This window comes from Tinamus guttatus, unplaced genomic scaffold (genome assembly GCF_059628265.1).
Source record: "Tinamus guttatus ecotype Peru unplaced genomic scaffold, ASM5962826v1 Tinamus_guttatus_pri_ptg000356l, whole genome shotgun sequence".
NCBI classification, from domain to species: Eukaryota; Metazoa; Chordata; class Aves; order Tinamiformes; family Tinamidae; genus Tinamus; species Tinamus guttatus.
Genome location: NW_028288890.1, coordinates 634,904 through 656,497, shown reverse-complemented (window position 1 = coordinate 656,497; position 21,594 = coordinate 634,904). Strand labels below are relative to the sequence as shown.

The following is a 21,594-nucleotide window of genomic DNA, read 5'->3' as shown; positions in this document are numbered from 1 at the left end:
GCGGGGGGGGGACAGAGCGAAGGGACGCGGCGCGGGGACAGGGACACGGGGGCTGTTGAATATCAACAGTACTAAGGGGGGGACGCGGGTCTAGGCGTAGAGGTCCTCGCGGTCGGCCGAGTAGACCTCGCCCTCCTGCAGCAGCGCGAAGTTGAGGAAGTGCGAGGGCCGGTGCACCTCGTGGTAGAACTCCTTGGGGTTGGCGAGCTGCAGCTCGTACTTCATGTTGGGGTCGTGGCGCACGCCTGGGAAGGGAGGGCAGAGCGGCTGTGAGAGCGGCACCCCCAGCACCTCCTGCTTTGCCCCTCTTTCCCTCCCACAAATCGTCCCCTCAGGAGCTGTAATACCCCAACTCTTCTTGCCAAGCTCCTGCGAACTCAGAGCAGGACCTGTTACTCCCTAGAGTAGCCTCCCTGCAGCCCAGACACAACTTGCAGGTCCTGTTATCATTTCTACTGCCTGACAAAAACAGGGACATTACAAACCAGAAACACCAGAAATCTCATCTGATCTCTAAGAGGTTGCTTTGCAATGCCTAAAACATTCAGAGCTGACATGCCCCTGCAGTATCCCAATGCTAGGATTAAGGGTCATGATGGCCCTAGCTTGTCACTCAGAGGCTTGTCACTTAGAACGTAGTAGCAAACTTCCCTCAAGCCGTTTCTTTCTCCCCACCAAGCAAGACACAGAATGGGCCTGTTGCCTCCCTCCTTGTCCTTCACCCCAGGCAGTCCAGCTCACCCATGAAGTTGTAGTTCCAGGACCCTTGTGCTGGAACCATGAAGAAGCCAAGGAAACGATCCGACAGCAGCATCTGCACCCTCTCATAATGGGAGGGCAGGTAGCCCTTGGGGTTGTTCCCTTTGTCCGTATTCTGCCTGCCCCACTCGTAGCCGCTCGGAGTCAGTTTGTAGGCTGTCAGTGTGCAGGAGCCTGGGGTAAAACTGAACAGAAAGCAAACAGAGAGGGAGACATCATGTTAATGGGGGAAAGAGGGAGGAAGTCAGAAATGAGAAAACGCTCCTTTTCTCACACATTTGTAGTTTGAGGCTTCACTGTATTCCCAGAAGCAGCGCCCTCGACCCACCCCGGGAAGCCTGGGGGGTTCTCCCAGCACTGGGGCAGCCTTGCCACCCCTTACCTGCAGGTAATGATGATGGTCTTCTCACCATCCCAGGACGGGTTGTCAGCCATGACTTTGGCATGGGTGGTGACATCTTGTGGTGAGAGCTGAGGGGACTCGTTTGGTTGGGTGTGAATCCAGCCGAGAGGCTCCATTTCCTGAAATAAAGGAGCGTTATTAGAGAAAAATAAAAGACATTTATTAAAAGACTGCTTCAAGCATGGCACAAAGCACACGGGGACTAGAGCTTCTTTTTCATCTGAGCTCGAATCGGGCAGAATTCAGGCTGAGCCTGTGAAGTCTAACATCTGTAACAATACAAGAGGAGGTCTAAAGACACAGGTTATCAAGGCAAACACAGCAGAGCTGTGAGCGTGGGGACAAGAGACCTGCCACCTCTTTTCCTGGAGTGGATTAATATGGAGCAGAAGCTGGACTCACCTTGAGATACTCATGTTGCGGCAGCTGCCCTGGGAGATGCACGGTCTGGTGTGTTCCCCACTGCGGTACCATCACAATGCACCGGATCTCCTTCACTTGGGGGTTATCCGGAGGGCTCACTCCATACAGGTAGCCTGCAATCTAGAAACACAAACTCACACTTTACAAGGCCGTAACAGACCATCCTCTAAGACTTCCTCACCTTCCATGGCAGTGAGGAGTTGGCACCACAAGCTTTTAGTTCCTGAGGCAAGTTACCTGCTAGGCAGCAGGAACTCATTAGAAAACATCCTGGTCTTAGTCAGTTCTAGTAGTTTCTACCCAAGTCAGGAGCCTGCAGAGCCTGGCTAGAATTTAAGTGTGCTCAGCCCTAACACTGGTGCCCACTTGCAGCACAAAGCTCTCCACAGACAACAGCAAGATCAGCCCTGAGAGAGCACCAAGCTCTATAGCCTCCGGGGAGCCGACTGTCCAGGACTGGAATGTGCCCGAGCAGTGTGGAGTCCAACTGGAGCAGACTCATTGCACAGGCTCACCTGGGCCCGCAGATCCGAGATGCAGATAAACTTCTTCAAAACATTCTTTGGAAGAATGTAAGTATAGCCTGTTTCCTTTATATCGTCTGATGAAACATAGATGTGGTTTGTTCTCAAGTGGAGGTTGGCAGCAGAAATTGCTCTGTGAAGAGAAGACAATTATTAGAGGGTCCTTCCTTCCTGAGCACTCTGATCTTTTCTACTGTACAACAGCCCTAAACTGCCTTCCTACCTGACTCGCCACTCAGTCTTGGAGGAGAAAGTTTGGGTTTCGTAGTTGCTGGTTGTCGAGGTGATTATTTCATCCCCGTGTTTGTTAACGGTACGGGTCTGTGTGGCTGTCAGTTGAGACTGCTCCTTGGTTTGCTTTTCAATCTCTGCAATCTGCTGCCTCTGCTGGGATGGGGCAGAGATCTCCATGCCCAGGATAATATCTCGGATCTCTGACTGTGTCAGGGATGCAACGTTCACACTGAAAGAGAAGAATTTACACAAATCAGCCATTTCAACATAAATTCTGAACCCTTCTCAGCAAGGCACAAGCTCAGAAATAAACTCAGGGCAGCAGAAAAACAAAACCACAGCATTTTAGGCAGAGGAAGGACCAAATCACATGATGTACAGATTAGAAAAGATACAGTGCAGATATTTTTATCTGCCTTGCTAGAAAGTGGTTAACTTAATAAACAGTTTCCATGCAAAGCTGGTAATTCTTTGCCAAAGGCCTCTGAAAACCTTCCACTCTCTCTGAGGAGCCCTCTGAGCAGCTTTCAGAGCCGAAAGGAAAGGCTGGCAGGATTTTTGCAGCAGGTCACTGACTTACTTGTTCTTCTTGCCATAGTCAGCAAGGATCAGATCCTTCAGCTGCACCTCCACTTTGATCCATTCCTCATCTGTCAGGGTCGGCCAGATATGGTGAGGCTCTGTTATGGTCGTCTTGTCTGGTTTCAAAATAACTTTGGCTCGATCATTATTGACATGTAGCGCCCGGAGAATCAGAATGAGACGTGAGAATGCCTTGGAGAGGAATAAAGATGCAAATAGTCAGCAAAAGGACAGTTTGCATACCATGCCCTAGTACTTCTCTGTTTCAGCACACCAACACTGCATGAGAAGCCCAAGAGGAATCAATCTGAAGGAAAGCCCAGGCAGATCCAGGTCAAGTGCTAGGAGCAGGGCTTCCTGAGCAAAGCCTGGGGAGGGATCTCCAAACCCTTGGCTCTCCTTTCATACACCAGTGGCAAGGCCAAATGCAGACTAGACCTGCTGTCCTTACCGTGTAGGAAGAGATGGTTTTCAGCCAGTCATCATAGAGGTTGAAGAGAACCATCTGGGGTTCAGTAGCCTTCAAGATGAGATCACCAAACTTTTCCACCTTCAGACAGGCCTGGAAGGGCAACTGCAACTCCGAGCCTTTGATCACAATATTGGGGAAGTCCAGCAAGTGCACCTGGAATTTGAGAAGCAGAATTAATGCACACCTTTCTCAAAACACTGTTCCCTCACAGGAACACAGAGCTGTTCTGCAATCTTCTGAAGACTTTATAGTGCCTGGCAACAGTATCTGAATGGCTACCTCAAGTGGGTCCAACATGCCCTTCCGAGTCACTATGATCTGTTTAGGCTGCTCCTCCACAGGAAGTGAACGAATCAAAGCAGCCACTTCTTCAGCAGTCTTCCACTTGGCCAGCTAAAAAGCAAGAGACAGCAAAGTTAGAAGAATATCTCTACCTTGACAGCAGAGTGTCCATGCCTCTGGAAGCTTTGACTGAAAGTCTAAAAAACACAAGAAGAATTTATGGCTTGTTTCATATTACCGACAAGCCCAGTGTCTCCCAGTAACTGATCCCAGAGAACAGCACCTATTCCTGGAGTTTGTTTTTTATATTATATATTTTATATTATACTTTTATATCTCATGCTAATGCTAGTCTATGCACAGGTTCCATGCAAGATATCCAAGTTCCCAAATTTCTTGAGTGTGTTAAAGACCCTCACGATTCCTTCTGCTCAAGTACGCATCTCGAGCAGTCAGAGACCATTCCTAGTTCACCACCTAAGCAGAACAAACAGCCAAGTTCTCACCTGCCCTAGACGCTTCTGTCCTGCCCACACAGATGTATGGATGATCTTCAGGAAGAGCTGCCCAGTCCTGGGATTGAAGATGAAAATGGCCCCGTTGATAGGTTTTGTGGTCAAATTCCCTTCAAAAGTCTGAGAAAATAAGCCAAAATGAAAATACAGTGAGATGAATGCATCTCATCCACACACTTCACAACAGCAAACTCACTCTGCACTTTTAGCAGCACCTGAGCTGGAAATGCAAAAAAGGAAAACATGTTCTGTGTATGCTGCACAAGTTTTGGTCCACATTGAATCCTGATTTTCCAAACCAGGCCTCCAAAAGCGCAATGAACATAGGATATTTGTCCTTGTCCTTCCCCATCAAGACACAGGAGGACTCACCTTGTGAATGGTCACCCTGTACACATTGGTGTCATCCACAAACCAGATGATCTGGTTGGAGAAGAGCTCCCCGTAGTTCTGGGAGGACAGGTAGGGTTCTGTGGGCTCAGAGGAGTACAGCTGCAAGCCCTTGCGGATTCGTTCTCTCAACACATACAGCGCAGGGTTCGCTTTCATAATTTTGGCCATGGCTTGTTGGATCAGAGGTTTGCTCCCCGGGAACCAGTTCCCATAAGCACTGAGCAGAAAACAAGCAGAAGACCCAGTTGTTGCCATTGGCTTCCAGATGAAGACACAACAACTACCCACAAATGTTTTCATGCAGCAGCCAGGTATCTTTCTGCCTACTGAATAGGCTACAACTCTATAATTTCTCCTGTGGCTTCCTCAGGAGATGTTCACCTACTGCTTTCTCCTGGGCTTCCTTTCAGTGGGAGGCTACAAACACACACATGCTACAGCCCCAGAAGAGTTGCATCTTCTCCAAGTAGTTTAGAGGAGACGCCTGCTTTCTGGGATATCTCCCTTAGCTGCCCAGTGACAGGCAGCTGTCCCTTAGTGCAGCAGTCCCCAAACGTGGCCGCAGGAATAGTCTGGCAGGTGTCCTCGGAAAACAAATAATTAACGAGCTGGGAGAACTGAACCATTATTATTGATGGGCAGGCACTAGGGCACCTGAAAGAGCTGCCTAGATGCTGCATCCCAGTCTAGCTTCTGCCATCTCACCTTATGCTCCTGCCTGGAATATGAGCCCTGTGAGAAACTGCCTGTTCAGGGACGTGCTCGAGAAACAGCCACAAACTGCCAAGGACAGTTAAGAAGTTAAGAAGCACCTGTGCAAGTTGTAGGCCAGATCGATGGCGATGAGCACACCCGTGGGAGATGGATAGATACTCATGTTGTCCGTAGTGTAGTCCAGGAACTTGGCTCTCGCATAGCGCTCGATGTCATGAGAATCGTAATCTCCCCAGCGCAGCTGGATGTCTATCCAGTACTTCTGAGTGGTGGTGCTGTCCATCACATCTCTAAGGAAAAAACAAGCCACAACAATTCCATTTTGCCCCAAACCATCCTACAGTTGCTGCAAATCTTTAACAGAAAGTAACAAGCCCAGGACAGAAGACCAAGCCTGAACCCCAAAGCCAGCTGCCACCTGCACGCCCTCCTACAAAGAAGTTACACTGCCCTCTTCCTAGAGCAAACGAATGCAGAAGCTGTTGAAGAGAAACCCTCAGCCTATGGGGCTCAGTTGCAGGGTTAAATAACAAAGTTAACAACTTCTCTCCTATGATGGTTGTGTCCCTTGGTGAACATCTGCTGATAATGCAGATGAACTGAATATAGCATGGGTGAAAACTAAGCCACTCCACAGTGGCTTCAGGACAGCAAAAATACTCAGTAAGGCTTCCTAGGAGAAGCATTTAGAGCTCCTGAGCTGTGACTCAGGAAAAAAGGACAGCTGCAGGAGGCAAGAGCAGAAAAGGTTCTCGTCACATTTTGCAGAAGACAGTGCTAGGTGGTGCTGCAACCATCTATACGAACTAGCTCTGCAGTCTATCAGTCATGACACTGTCCTCCTGTGTCCTTATATCCCACGTGCTAAGAGACAAGGGCTCTGGCTCAGCATGACAGGCTCAGCAGCTTTGCAGCAGCAAGATCAAGGACAGAGAATAGAGAAACACTCACTTGGAATCTGCCAGCAGTGATGGACGTGACACATTCCATTTGTAGGAGGCAAAGAGGAGGATATCTGCACAGGAAGAATTCATCTTGTAGGATTTCCTAGGATGGATGGTCTCTTTCTGCACTGTCTCAATCTCTAGAGCATCCAGCTCTTGATCAAACACCTGGGGAGAAGGCAATAAGAAGTTATGTTCAAGTAGTCTAGTTAGCTAAACAAATCTATCCTCAACAAAGAGCTGAAACAGGGACCCAGGGAAATCCAATTTCATCCCCTTCCCTAGCAAATCACTGGAGAGGTTGCTGCCTTGCTACAGTGTGAGACAATCTCTATCTCTAGCAGAAGGCTGCTGTTGCACGAGGAGCGTGGCTCCATCCCCACAGATGCAGACCTCACCTGACACAAGTCCATTACGATGCTCTCGTGGATCTTTTGCCACAAGTGAGCTCGGAAAATCTGAATGAGGGAAATCTTCAGCGTGGGGATCTTGCCATGCATGAAGATGCCTGTCAAATCCAGTTGCACCTGAAACCCAACATACACCTGCAAAGGAAAAACAGCTATGAGAATATGCAAGAGCACACTTGGTCGAGTTTAGAGAACAGAACCACCACTGCTGTGGAGGTTTGGAATTATGGTTCAGCTGTAGGCAGAGTTCTGCTGCACATCTGCATGATTCAGCAGAAGTTAATACAGGCACAAAACTCAGATCCTTACGTTGGCTCTGTTAATGGTAGGAGACCACCACAGCGTGAATCTTCTGTTTGGAATTTGGTTCAGACCCGATCTCTGGGCATTCGTCAGCTTCTTCCACTTCATGGATTCCTCAAAGCCACTGGCCTTTTCCCTGAAAAGGAGCGACACAATCACATGTACAAGATGTCCCTTGTCACAGCTGAATGCCATTCACCATAAGAGGCAGGGAGCACACAAAGCAAAAGTGGAAGATCAGGAAAGACTGTTTAAGGCAAAGAAACCCCCAAGGATTTGGGCAGAGAAGTCCAATCCCACGTGCCCTCACAACTGAACAACAGAGAAAACAGACTGCCTCAAGTGAAGCAGCCAAGGACTCCTCCTGGGGCACCCCAAGCTCCAGCTCACACAACAAGGCCAGATCAAGGTTTCTCTTACCAGAAGAGACCCTCCCACGTTGGGAAGTAAGTGCCCTTAAAGAGTGTGTGCTCCAGGATCCCCTCCACTCCACCAAGTGCCTGGATCATATCCGTACGGTAGTTGTTCAGGTTCCAGAGCTTCCCGTCATGCCGCTGGTGTGTCCACCAGAATGGGTTCTGCTTGAGGACCTGCAAACAACAGGCTGCTAGTGACCAAACCAGCTTTGTGTTCACATCATTTAACCCAGCTGCACTGGCAAGAAAAATCACTCATTTTAGGAAACAAGATGATGCCAGCTAGTAAGCAAAACGCCTCATGCCCATGGTCCTGGAGGAAACAGAATACAGCTTCTCCACAAGACGAGTTTGAATCAATCCTAGCAGGCAATTTAGAGCACGTAAGAGTCTCAGATGAGGGTTTTATCTTTCAGGCACTGGCCATTTACAGAACCACCATTAAAGGCCTTAAGTAAAAGTTTTACTAAAAATTCAAGACTTTGCAATATTTTTTCTAGGGTCTTTTATTTTTTTCCTCTTTGGAACTTCTTTAAGATCCAACTGAGTTAAGAATAGTGTTCCCTAAGACACTGCAGTCCATAGAGGCACTTTTAAAAGAAGCTAGCTACATCCCAAAGTGTATGGTTCTCAGCTGCCTTTATTATTCCCAACACATGGCTCCAAGTGCTTCCTGCAGCAGACAGGCAAGGAAAGTGTACCTGCAATAACACCAGGTGAAAGAACACTGAAAGAGCAGCTGTTTGAACCTTGCACTCAGCCAGAGAAATTCCCAGTCAATACCTGGTACTGTTTGAAGTCAGTCCTGACTCTCCATCCTTTATCGTAAGCTAGGGTGTGTCGGTCCTTCTGGAAAAGGGTATTAATACGAGGGATCCCCCTGTCCCATGAGTCCTCCAGGTCCTCCAGGGTCAGACGTCTGAAAAAAATAAAATTAAAATATCCCCACGTGCACTTTGGTACCTTGTGATTTCCCAACAGTGAATCATGAGTGAAAACTGCAGGTGAGACTGTAGAAATAATACAGCTTTGAGGCTCTAGCAGGAGAGGTTCTAAAACGCCAAGCACCCAGAGGTGGCATAAAAAGCTTGGCCTTATAAGCTCACAGAACTAACTGCAAATGGATTTGATGCTACCTGTTTCTGGCACCCCTGGCATATCATTTCCCCCTCAGACTTTGTACTGAGTGAAGTATCTGCTTGCAGTGCCCACACCTCGTCCCCAAAGTTGAGAGCAGCTTTGCAGGCAGCCTCCTATCATGGACCCGACTAGGTCTCCAGAACCTGGATGCAGTGCAAGTCTTCTCACGCCTGCCTGGGTGTCAGATGACACCACAGATCTGGTTGCACATGGAAACGTACCTGTTCTGGGCTATAGCCTCTTGTCGCTTGAGGGCATATTCTGCCCAAACTCTCTGGGAGTCAATGAATTCACTCTCCCATGGCTGAATGTAACGATACAAGTTTGGAATCAGCTGGTCCTCCTCATGACTCATTCCGGAGCGGAAGTGAGTGATGCCAACATCTGTCTGCTTGGACCACCTGGAGCAAAGAGACATAAAAAGGGGTAGGAGTGATGGGGCTTCACAAGTCGCACTGCCATGAACTACTGTAAAGGCTACACAAGACAACATCGTGTCTCTAGGACAAGGCATGAGGTTTAGCATTCCCAGGTATTTGTACTGGGAAGAATATAAAACAGAACATCCAGCACAACTCACCTCAGGTCAGACTGTGGAATGAGAACGTGGCCCATGGACAGCATGCCCAGCCCACCTAGCTCTTTAGGGGTGTAAAACACCACGGGTGGGAAACGGCTGGGCATTTTGGAATTCAGACCAATTTTAATTCGAGTCTGGATTTTATTCTCACACTTCACCAGTAAATCAAGCAACTCCTGAGTATTTACAACAGCTTCCCGGAAATATGTCATCAAGCCAATCAGGGCTGTATTCCATTTATTGACAATCTAGAAAGGAAAGCAAATGATCAGTCCTCAGCCTGTCCTCCCAGTGCCTGGGGCAAAAGCTCTGCCACGCATCTTCCTGCCACCTTACCTTAGTGAAGGTTGTGGAGCCCGATGCCATGAGGATCTGCCTCACTCTGTTGTGAAACCTCTGCATGGACTCGTCATCCACGCGCAGGAAGCACTGAGCTGTGCGCTCCTTGGTGACCTACAAGAGCACAGGGCAATGTGTTCTTTCCAGGGAGCTCTCTCCCCAGCAGAGGTGGGAAGCTGAGCTCCCACAATCACATGTTTAGGAAATGTGGGGAGTGAAAGGGCTGAACTAGACTTTCAGGTTACCCTTCATCCCTAGCCAGTTTCCGCTCATCCCAAGAAATAAAAAAATAACCTAGTTAATGTCCACTCTTACTGCCAACAGTCCTAGTCACAGAGCTGGCAAATACACAATACTGCACCCTTCACAGAATCACAGAATGGTTGAGGTTGGAAGGGACCTCTCGAGATCACCTAGTACAAACCCCTGCTCCAGCAGGGACACCCAGAGCACGTGGCACAGGACTGCAACCAGGCAGGTTTTGAAGATCTCCAAAAATGGAGCCTCCACAGTCTCTCTGGGCACCCTGTTCCAGGGCTCTGGCACCCTCAAATGAGGGGTTCTTCCTCAAACTTCCTTCCCCCTCCTCTGGAAGCAGGGATAAGCTCTGCTTTAAAGCCAGGTGCAGCAGGACTGTATTCCCACCCTGCCAACTTCACAATACCTCATTCTGCAGGTTCCAGACCCCATCCTTGTGAGTGAACTCCTCATAGCTGGTGCGGCACTTGGGCAGGATGCGGCATTCAAACCCGCACATGTTGAACAGCAAGTTGGGGTTGTCTTTGCTGTACACAGACACAAAGCTGTTCTCCCACTGCACTGTGGTGACTGAGCGGGGTAAGCGGTTCTTGATATCCCAGAACACAGCACGGCCACTGAAAAGACAGACATTTGCACACAGGGAGGTGAGACAGTCCCTTGTAGAAGGGACACACAAACCGTACAGTTTTTTCAATGCTTTCCTAGCAATATACAGTCTCCCACAAGCATCATCCCCTATCAGAATTACAGCAGAGACCCCTTAGCTTATCTCATCGCTGTTCCCTGAGCACTTCCCTATCATAGTCTCTAGCACTTCTTTATCATAACTGATCTTATCCCACCATTTGTTTCTCTGTGTAGCACTTACAGGTTCACATCGTGCTTCATGAGGCGCATCCGAGCATCCCGGGGCCAGCATTTCTTGTTATTGTAGCCTACAATGTTCTCATTGTTGGGATCTGGATGCTCTGTCAGGTAGCGCTGGATCAAATCTCGTGCCTCATCTGCTGTAAATCTGGAAATTCATAGAAAAGGATCTGCAGTTACATGACAAATTCCCCAGAACACCAGCCAGCCCAGACACAGGTAAGGAGCCTGCTTATAGACAGCTACTGGCTATAGAGCATTTGGAGGGAACTGTCCAATTCCTGAATCTTCCCCAAAAATGAGACTTCAGCTTCATTAGCACAGACTATGCCATGACTGTCCATGGTATCTTGACATAAACAGACATAGAATTCTGTGTCTGCTTGCAAAGAAGCAAGAAAAGGCCTATTTATCAGTAAAAAAAAAACCTGTAACAATCTGAATGTTGATGTTACTGCTTTTCCCCTGCTCCAGTGGCTGGAAAAGAGCAAAACAAAACAAAAAAAACCCACTCTCTTAATACAATGAACTAGGATAGCAAGAGGCAGCATCTGGACATCCAGTTGCTCCCAAAAGTCTGTCACTTTAGATATTCCTGCTCTTTCTTAGAAGATGAGAAAAAAAAAGTATGGAATAGAAGTGCATTCATGTCCCTGGAGTAGGTAGCCTTTTCAGAGCATTTGCTGCAAGACATCAGAGCAAAAGTTTAGCAGAGGGACAGGATACCACGGAGCTCTCACCTGAAGAAGATGTGAATACGGTCAATGTATCTGCAGAAGAGGCGGATGGGATGGGCCACCTCAGTAGCAATGTCTTGGAAGCTCAGGAAGTCATTTGGCATCTGGGGAGGCCCTGCCATTTCACTGGCACGGTGCAGACCCAGCACCAGCAGGTCCATCACCAGCCCATAATACTGGACGATGAAAGAAGCAAACTGCAGCCCACGAATAATCCCATAGGAGTTGGTGTGATTCATGTCCTGAGGAAGTGAAGGGGACATGTGAGAACCTGACTGTCAAAGTCTCACCAGACACCTTTTACCTGAGCAACTGCTCTCCAGTACCCGAAGGTTTTTATTATTCCCTAATTACTTCTTTCTCTGACAAGTCTTAGGTGCCCTCCTATCGCACGGATCCCAAATCTCTCCATTTTACAATCCAGCGCGCCCCCTTTCCAGACAAGAAACATCACCTTGTAGTTGATCACCACGTTGTTCTTGGCTGTCATGTAGTCAGCAATGTTGTGATCAACAATGAGACGCAAGAGCCTGTTGAGCAGCGTCAGGTCGATCTTCTCATACATCTTCTCAAAGCGAGACTCCAGCATCACATTGCATTCACCTTCACTCGTTTCCCAAACATCTTGCAGATTATTAATCCCTGAAGAGACAAACAAGCCTGTTATCTGAAACAAAATATAGCAGTACCTTTCTGTGCATAGAAAGTCAACATATTTGCTCCAAATTTCTGCTTTTTTTGGCCTCTAGCCCTTCCCATCCATCCAGAGATGGGAACAAACATATGCAATCAACTGCAAATGCTATGGAAGATCTTCTCCAGTACATACATACATATATGCTAGCCTACAAATAAACCTCTAAGCATGATGGCCATATAACCAACTGCAAGTTGCAAATGTGAAAACTCCAGAAGCCCCCAGAAGAACTCCAGAAGCCCCCAGAAGAACTCCAGAAGCCCCCAGAAGAACTCCAAGAAGAAAGTCCCTGCTTAAAATAAACGAAGAGACACCCCTCCCCATTTCTGCAGGGAAAACAAAGCTCCCACTAACCTTGGCACCACTTGTACACTAACAGTGGAGGAGGCTCAGTGTCAGCAGGCTTGATCCAAGGAGGGAAGAGTCTTCGCTTATCAGCCTCATACCACAAGTACTGATCCAGATAAGCATCCGTGATTTTCTCCAGGGGCTCAACATCATACACAGGAACTAAGTGGCTGTAGAGATCCATGAACTCAATACCCACCTAGGGAAGAGGAGGCAAAGCTGAGGCTTCTACTTGACAGAGAAGGCCCCTTGATAGCCTTAGTGCTCTTTAGCTCCTGAATGAAGAGTAAATTTCAGTATTCCCCGGTGGGACGTTTACCTCCTTGAAGGCTCTCTGAGTTAGAAGGTGTCGTTTGATCCTAGACAGAGCCTCATGAGGATTATCGTAAGCTTGTTCAATCAAGCCCAACTCCTCTCTCTGCGACTGATTCAGGCGAGATTTCACACTGAAAATTAAGAAGAACAGTTCACACACCCAAAGTATGAACAAATGAACAGCCACTGCATTAAGGGATGCTCTCCAACTAAGCAGATCCAGACAAGATCTTTAACTCTTTACAAGCTACATCCCTAAGCTGCCAAATGATCCCCAGGAGCCTAGTACTGTATTTTCACTCGAGGTGACAGTCCATGAAGAACTCCCAAGCAGCCTTAGCAGTGTAACAACCTACAGCCTTTAGCTGCCCATCAGGTTAAGTTTTAGGATATATTAAACTGTGGGAATAGCTGCTAACAAAACAGCTTCAGAAGCCTTTTCCTAGGCAGGTGTTTTGCCCTGCCTCCAGAAGAACACAGTCCTTTTCCACTTCTTACCTGTAGGCTTCCTTCAGCCTTTCCAGGGCCAATATGAGCAATTTTGTGTCATGCTTGTAGGAGAGCGGAGGGAAGGGAATGGGTGAGAACCTCCTGCTTTCCAGCCAGTGCACGGTGGTTGTGTACACAGCAACAGCCTCTTCTGCAGTGATGTAAGGCCCATCCTGCACAACCACAACAGCACTGTTAGCACGTGAAAATCTCTCTAGGAAAACAGCACCAATTTGGACAACTTCAACAGGACAGAAGTACCTTCAAGTAATTATGCTGCCGTTCCTGCTCAGCTTTCAGGTAGAGCCTGGTCAGCCGGCCCAGATTCTTCTTGCAGACAGTTTTGTCCACTGTGGCACCGCGACGGATCCGCTCCCTGTTGTAGTGAGCTGTGTTTGTCCACCAGTCAGCTTTCGCCTTCACGTACCTCAAGATCATGTTCTCAATAGGAGTTGGCAGCCCAGGCACCTGGGGAGGGACAGTAATGTTAGGAAAGCAGGAGCAGGAGCCTTTATGAGAGCAGTTCTTCTTGTGAGATGTTAAAATTGAACAGAAAGGAAGGGCTAAGCAAAGGACTTACTTTCCAAGGAATATTGGCCTTCCAGCACCGCCAAGCCTCACTCAAATGCTGCAGGATGGTTCTGGCTTTGTTCTGTTTGATCCCTTCTGGCATCATATCCAGAATGTCGTGCATAACAGCCGCCCTCAGCTCCAGGTCAAAGTGAGACTCCACACGCTGCTTCGTAACAGTCTTCGCTACACCCTTTGAGTGACGGCCTGGAAAAAAACAAGTACTTTGAAAATCCACACAGCACTGGGACAGTGCTGCTCTTCTTCCCAATATAGGAGTCTCCTGCAGAAGCGCAGGATGTCTGAAGAAACTGAACTGTCACCAGAGAATAGCTGAGTTTGGAATAGATGATTAGGAAGCTATGGACCCCAGAGTGCTATGGATCAGGGAATTGCACTTTCATTTGGAATCGGCTCTGGAGGCACCAGTCTTAGGAGGTGTAAACTGGTCATTAGCTCTTAGGGTTGACATGGAGCGTGGGCCCAACCCACCACTTGGAAAAGGGAACTAGAGTTCAAGCCGAGAAGTAAACAGCATTAAAATCTTCCCCACGCACTCCTCCCGCATCCAAGGTTTACGGAGTGCACTGACCTTCAAACTGCCTGGCCAGCAGATTCCCCAGCCAGCGTTCCAGAAGCGGCGTGATGCCCCTCATGAAGAACAGCCACACTCTCCAGCCTGGAGCCCAGAAGCCACAGCCAGGACCTTTGCCCACAGGTCCCTTAAAGAAAAAGGGCACAGTAACAGCAGGTTATTTAGTGACACTCCAGAATCCCTCTCCTGATGCTCATTTTACCAGGAAAAGTGAAACTTACTGTGTTAAATCTGTAATAGATGAGATGTTTCAGGTCCTTGCACATACGAATCTGCCTCATCAATTTGTACTTGTATCTGTACATTCCTGTCAGCTGACCTACATGGGCGAAGATGTACTGCAAGCCATCTGCCAACTGAAACACAGGGAGCACCATCAGGGATGACGCTAAACGCTGTATGTTGCCTCAAGAAGTCAGGTTTATTTTACTGCCAGGAGCTGAGCATATTATGCCATGCTCCTGTTTTTTTTCCCTCATATAAATGCTGAAGCTTATAAACTAGTATAAATAGAATTCCCCAAAACATTGTACGCTTCCATCGTTGCCCTTGTTCTTCAGGATAAGGGCCTACCTGAAAGGCATCCACGTTTCCAAGTCTGTATTGGACATGGCTGTCCACCACCAGCTTAGTTAGCCGCAGGACCTCTCGGCACAGATGGAAAGCGTTACCAAATCGGGACTTTTTTCTTTCCTGGAAAAGCAGACACAGATCCAGGATTTACATAACTATGTTATATAAGAACAAAAACAACTCCCAATTAGTCAGTGTGTAAAACAGAAATCTAGCAGTCTTCTTTAAAAACAGTTTTTATGGATTGATAAAATGGTATAAAATGAATTCTGAGAAGCCATACATGTGGCACAGAACTCAAACTCTGCTTCAGGAATTCTCAAGCCAAAAACCTTGCCTAAAAGTCAACTAAGAATTGAGGCAGCGGGGCAGTATTACTATATGAATATTTGGATCTTCAGGTAAATTTTACTAGAGTGTAAAATCACGTGGACTGATACCTTGGTGGTGAGGGTCTTCACTGGCTTCAGGTTGAAGTTGTAATCCAAGTGAAGGTAGTTCAGGTTCTTTCTGTGGATCAGCAAGTTCAGCATATTGTAGCCCTGGCGACACACTTGCAGGCCAACTTCCACCCAGTCTAACTTTGTGGACTGGAAAAATTTTGTGGCCTTGAAAGAGCGGAACAGGTACCTGAAGAGAGAAGAGAAGACGATCAGCTGTGTCCCTGCACAGACCAGAAGTTCACCATCAAAAAGTCCCTCACTTACCTCTTCTTCTGGGCCTTCGGGGGTCTGTGCTTGAGTGCATTCAGAACATAGTATTTCAGTAACTTCTGATAGGAGACTCGCACCTTCACTGGTTGGCCTGCTGGGCAGTGCTCACGATACCTGGAAATAAGCCAAATTACAGATTTTCAGGTAACTTACATTCCTCAAAAAAGGGACAAGACTCCCTAAAACACTCCTAAAGTTTCTAGAAACCAGTCACTCACCCACCAGAGGATCTCTTTATTCTATTTTCATTTTTAAGAACACTATAACATTACAATCAGTAGATGACTCTACCCTCCAGAGGAGAACTCACCAGTTCTTGACAAGGGGAATGTCAAGAGCTCTCCGAGTCCTGCCAGATCTCAAGTTGAACGGCCGTGGGGCCCACAGCAGGGCAATGCCATTGGCTGTATTGTCTGTGTACAGCGGAGTATCCTTCAGGAAAGGTTCCACAAACTCCGGCAACTCAAACTCTTCATCATCATCAGGCAATGGTTCCTGACTCTGAAAAGCAAACACAAGTAGACAGTTCAGTTAATGCAGTTAAATAAGGAGCCTGACCTCTGTGCTGATATGGAGAAATGCTGACTGTCCTGATCGTTGGAGAGGGCAATAAAAGAGTTTGCAAAGCACCAACAGGCCCCAAGAACTGTTTCTGGCTACTGCACTCCTGTTCTGCAGTAAGTCAGGGGAGATGGCAGCTCCATGAATGCTCTGAGAGCACTCAAAAACAAACGACTGATTAATCTAAAATAATACTGATAATTAGGCATTTGGCTTATTGTGCAAAGACCAAAGGACATAATTTGGTGCAACTCCAGAAGACAAGAAGGTTTATAAGGGAAGATGGCACGGGCCTTCTGTGAAAGGCCCTTATGCCTTCTCCTGAGATATCCACATGTGTGCATCACTGCCAGAGCAGTGTTCTCACAAGCTGCTAAAGGCCCTATACCCTCGACATGCAGAGTTTATCAAGGCCAAAAGGAGCTCTCCTACAGACACTCTTCCTGTGTACACTGTCTCTCTTGGATAGTACTCACCTTGACAGAATGCCTGTGCGAAATGGGATTGATCAACGGATCAAAGTAAAAAGCTGGGAGATCGGGATCTTCTGTTTTGATGAAAACGACATTTGGAGTGTGGTACCTACAACACACAACAAGTGTCAGAGCATCCCGACAGCTTTGTCCTGCTCTCCCTGCTCCTGAGGCTGCGGCACTTACCAGGTCAGGTGGACGTGGTGTGGCAGGTTATTGTACAGGTATGGGAAAGCAATTTTGTACTCTGTCCTGATCGGCTGCCTGATGATAATTTTGTTGATGTCATTAAATTCATTCCAGTCTTCATCCCTCAAATGAGACAAAAAGAAGTTGTCATACAAACATTCAAGCAGAATAGAAAGGCAAATACCTTTGAACAGAGGTGTGATAAGCAGCCCTCTTCCCTGAGTCTCCTCCTGACACTAACAACCACTCAATGTTTTTTAATCAGCAAGTACATCATTGACTTTCTGCTTCACAGACACAACACCCAGGAATAGCTCAGCCAGCACAAGGCACAAGGACCCTCCCAACACTTACCCAGAGCACTACTTACTTTTCCTCCTAAACTCAACACTTACTGAAGATTGATGTCTCTAACGAGAGGTTCGAACTTGGGACCTCCAGGAATAGCCATGTTCAGGGCCTTGGAGGTGAAGAACGCTTTCAGGTCAAACAGGTAGAAGTAGTTGTCATCCACAAGGTCAGTGAGCAGCTGGTTGGCCAACCGGTACAACGTGGACATCATGGGAAGCGTGAACTGCCAACGCTGGTACGTGGAACCGTTCACGTACCTGCGCAGGAACAAAGAATGGAACACTCACTACCCTGGCAGAAGACAACAAGGCCTTTACCAAAGAAGCAAAACCATAAAAAATATCTTTCACTGCCTGATATTTACACACAAAAAAAAAAAAAGCTAGAGAGCTAACACGTGGGCCCCTCCCAAAAAGGGGAGGTGGAAGGACTGATTGCTTGAGACCCTCATGGACCACAACCGCCCAGCAGTTACTGACTGGTTCAGTTCCTCTCTTCCAAATCCAGATTGACACATCGACCCCTGAAGTCATCACATTCAACTAACTTTGATGCATAAGGGCACTCCTAACAAATACCAATTGAAATTCCAATTTAAAAATTGAGATTTTCACATTCATGCTCATGTACATACTTCCTGTTGTCCTTCAGCGGCTGGTGGTCATAGAACCAGTCCAGCACAGGAGCATCTTCCTCTGGGTCCAGCTCAAGCTGGATTGCTTCCAGGGGCTCTACATCCAGGATGTTATCGGCATAATCCAGAGGCGGCTCCTCATCATCAAAGGGAGGGAATCTCATCCTCTTGAAGTGACGTCTATCCCTCTTCTCTCGCCTCATCATAATCCACATGGACCTGGCAGAAACCAAGACCGTTAAGCGCAGTGTCACATCAGTGAAGATCCAAGAGTTTTTACGCAGGAGCTCCCTGCTCAGGGGTTAAGGAAGAAGGTGCTCACCCCCACTGCGCGATGTACACAGGCTCTATGACCCAAGGGATCTCATTCACAAAAGAGATGGCCCCTGTGATGTGGTACAAGACTGGGACATCTCTGATTTGTTCCCAAGGCATGGGCATGTTCTCCAGGAGCTTCAGAACAGCATGAGGCATGTACTTCAGAGCACTGCAGGCAGAAAGCAAAGGAAAACAGGGCTGGAGGGGATCTTGGATATTAGCCATCTGTCTGCAAACTGCTGCCTAAGAAGTTAGGTTAGTCAATAGTAGGTAAATACACATATTTTATTCCTGAAAACTGTTTGTCTGATCTGAACTGTGACAAAATCACAACATTCCTACCCATGTATTATTGTGCTTCATATATCTCACTACCAGTCTGCTGTTTTGGCTTCAGAAAAAGTAATATGCGAGAAAATCAGAACCACCCAGCCAAACTAATTTCAAATGAATTTCTAGAGATAGCTGCAAGCTAGCACAAAGCATCGCAGTTTGAGCCCAAAAAACAAAGAAGTATAGATAATATATATTAGCTGTCCCAAAAAAAAACATGTGTTGGCCACCTCACACATTTCCTCAAACTGCATTTAAGACATATCTGCTAAGCAGGGTGATGATTTTCTTAAAAATTCAAAGCAACTGCAGCCTTTGCTTATATCCTTCCCCAGTGCACAAGTGACAAACACATCTCCCTCAGGCCGTTATGCTGTTTACTACGAGCAAGAGGCACCAAAGGCACTTCGGGGAGCGGCCTGTCCTCGCAGGAGGCAGCAGGGCGGCCACGAGCGAGTCCCCGGCGCCCGCGGGGGGCTGCGTTACCCCAGGTAGACGCGCTTGTCGTGGCGGAACTTCCTGTTGGTCATGTCGCCGTGGTCGCGGATGATCTTGCGGACGTGCTCGGGGGGCATGTCCTCCTTCTGCGCGTCCACGAAGCCGAATTTCCTCTTCTCCGCGTAGCGCTTCGCCTGCAGCTGCTGCCACTTGCGGGCTGCGGGGGCAGAGGCGCCGCGCGGTGAGGCGGGGAGGCCCGGGGGCGCTGGGGGGCGCGGGGGGAGCCGGCCCTACGGGCCCTACGTACCCTTCTCCTGCAGCTTCTCCTCGGACATGTAGTCGGGCAGCGGCGCCAGCGGGCTGGGCACCGGCGCGCAGCCGCCGCGGAACGGGAACACGGCGGCCATGGCGACGCTCCTGCGGGAACGGGAGGCGCTGCCGTTACCGTTACGTTACGTTACCGTTACCGTTACCGTTACCGTTACCGTTACCGTCCCGCCCTCTCTCCTCGGCCCTCACCGGCCCCCGCGACGCCCCGCGTCTCCCCACCACAATGGCGGCCCAGGCCCGTCGCCTCCGCGCCTCGGAGGCCCGGATGTGGGTGGGGCGCCGTGGAGCGGCGAGTCCAATCAGCTCCCGCGCTGTCTCGCTGACAGCTGCCGCAGCCCGTCAGAGCGCGAGGAGCGGCGGGGAAGGCGGGGCAAGAGGGAGCCGTGCGCGCAGGGCGCTTCCGATAGGGAGAGCGCCCCGCTCCGGTCCCGCCCTGCCGGCGTTCCCATTGGTGGGCGGCGGAAAGACGGTGATGGCTCTGATTGGACAAGGCCCAGTCCATCCAACTACGTCACCGGCCTCCCCTTACCGGGGGGGGGGGGGCGCGGGGCGCTCCGTGGGGCGCGGGGATCCCCATGGGGGTCTCGGGGACCCTCCCTGTTGCGCTGTGGGGCAAGGGGGACCCTCCGTGGGGTCCTGGGGGCCGAGGGAGGCGCAAGGGGGTCTCCCTAGATGACAGGGATTCCTCCGTGGGGTGATTTGGGGGCGGGGGGGGGGGGCGAATGCGCCCCGTGGGGTCACTCCGTGAGGGGCTGTGGGGCAGGGGGGACCTCCCGTGGGGTGCGGGGGGTGAGAGGGACCTTCCATAGGGTGCTGGGGAGCAAAGGCCTCCCTCATAGGAGCTGTGGGCTGAGAGGGACCCTCCATAGGGTGCCTCTGCCCCCCCATAGGACCTCATGGGCTAAGGAGGGGCTTCTATAGGGTGCTATGGGGTGCTGTGGGGTGAGAGACCCAGGCAAGCGGGGTCTGGCCGTCCTGGCACACGGGTGCCACGCTGGCCCGCGGCGGCAGGGACATGGCAGCACAGTGTGGGCCTCGAGCAGCGTCCCCGGCATGGGCAGAAGCGGGAGCACGGAGCCAGCCTTGCTGCGGGGGGGCGGAAAATCCATATGGAAACGGGCCGAATCCCAAAGGCAGCGCGGGCTGCCCGCTCCGCCCTGGCTGGGAGCTGTGTGAGACACACGGGTGCCCAAAACTGCTGTGGGGCACGAACCCCAATGCTGCTCCTGCAGCTGCGCTGCCGCAAACAGCAGCATGAGCAGCTTTGGCCTCGAGGCATCTCCCGGTGCCCACACATGGCACGGGGCACAGAGCTGCAGCCGGTGTTGCTCTCCTTACACTCCTACCCGGGCCTTCCTCGTACTCCATAGGCAGGAGAGGGTAGAAGCCCCTAGCAGAGGTAAATTGTGGGGTATAGGGTGCATTTCAACTCGAACTCAACTGCGCCAAGCTGATGGTTGGACAATGATTTTGAAGGTCTTCTCCAACCATAACGATTCTGTGGTTCTGGCCTCCGTGGAGCAGCCTGGGGTGCAGAGCCCCTTTCCCCCTCAGAGCCCCTTCCCTTCAAGCTGTTTCGTTGCAACCATTTATTAAAAGCTCGTGTTAGTGCGAGTGCTGGCTGCCCTGCCAGGGTGTCGTGGGGCTCTGGTGCAGGGCTTTTCATTCCTCAAAAATGCCCAAATCTGACCCGTTTGCCACCTGCAGTGGGAGGCGACCACTGCGTCACCCCATCTGGCCCCTTTTCCCATGCCTGTGCAGGGGAACTTGTTGCACCTGGGGATGAGGTGACACTGGAAACACGTGTAGGTGCCAGGAGGATCTGGCAGCTGGTCCCCAAGCACAGGGATACGGCACCCGGCGCCCTGTCACCCGAGCCGGACTGGCCGCACGCTGGCATCAGCCTCTCCCTCCACCACCCAGCTGGGACCATCTCCAGAGCAGGACTCCCACATGCGGGATTTGGCTTTTTCCAGACCTGGCCTCAAGCGTGAGGCCTTGGAGCCTCTCCCGCCTGCTGGGACAGGGCCCGCGAGACCCTGCAGATCCATGTGTAGCAGCACTCTTCCCTGCTCCCTTTTCATCTCGGCGGCGGCCTTACGGAGCTGCGAGACCTGTTGGGGCTTCCTTGAGCACCCGACCACCTCATCCAAAGGTGCAGGGAAGCAGGGCCCCAACCCCGGGTCCAGGAGCGACTTCTCTGCAGCGCAGGGTCCGGAACCGCAGCCGCTGGAGCCACCCGGGTACTCTGGTTAGTGCGGACCCTCCAAGCAGGGTCCTGAGATACCCCTGCTCGCTCTCCACTGCTCCTCTTCCTCCCTGTCTTTCTCCTCGAGGCTGCTCATCCCCTGGAGCCTGCAGGAGAGGGG

The 21,594-nt window shown here is 49.9% G+C and overlaps 1 protein-coding gene across 1 annotated transcript; it reads right to left on the bottom strand.

The window, feature by feature from the left end:
• Positions 1–46: 46 nt before the first annotated feature.
• PRPF8 (pre-mRNA processing factor 8) lies at positions 47–19,474 on the bottom strand. Its single transcript, XM_088530021.1, has 43 exons — positions 19,415–19,474; positions 19,203–19,312; positions 18,944–19,112; positions 18,129–18,293; positions 17,807–18,025; positions 17,217–17,429; positions 16,819–16,944; positions 16,636–16,741; positions 15,909–16,099; positions 15,593–15,712; positions 15,326–15,515; positions 14,886–15,005; positions 14,534–14,668; positions 14,310–14,439; positions 13,728–13,924; positions 13,409–13,615; positions 13,157–13,320; positions 12,663–12,789; positions 12,350–12,542; positions 11,753–11,940; positions 11,302–11,540; positions 10,563–10,709; positions 10,098–10,308; positions 9,431–9,547; positions 9,095–9,342; positions 8,736–8,915; positions 8,158–8,293; positions 7,379–7,548; positions 6,965–7,094; positions 6,644–6,790; positions 6,253–6,413; positions 5,400–5,591; positions 4,567–4,804; positions 4,186–4,314; positions 3,677–3,790; positions 3,377–3,550; positions 2,924–3,117; positions 2,333–2,572; positions 2,101–2,242; positions 1,565–1,705; positions 1,142–1,281; positions 742–944; positions 47–245 (listed from the first exon to the last, which is right to left on the bottom strand). Exons 2-43 carry the CDS (start codon positions 19,300–19,302, stop codon positions 91–93), a joined length of 7,008 nt encoding a protein of 2,335 aa, XP_088386147.1. The 5' UTR covers positions 19,303–19,312; positions 19,415–19,474; the 3' UTR covers positions 47–90.
• Positions 19,475–21,594: the final 2,120 nt, after the last annotated feature.

Coding starts and splice junctions, on each gene's coding strand:
- PRPF8 (XM_088530021.1), bottom strand. CDS start 19,302: ATGGCCGCCGTGTTCCCGTTCCGCGGCGGCTGCGCGCCGGTGCCCAGC. Junction 4,805..5,399: donor CTGGCCTACAACTTGCACAG/GTGCTTCTTAAC, acceptor TTTTCTGCTCAG/TGCTTATGGGAACTGGTTCC. Junction 1,282..1,564: donor CGCAACATGAGTATCTCAAG/GTGAGTCCAGCT, acceptor CCTTTATTTCAG/GAAATGGAGCCTCTCGGCTG.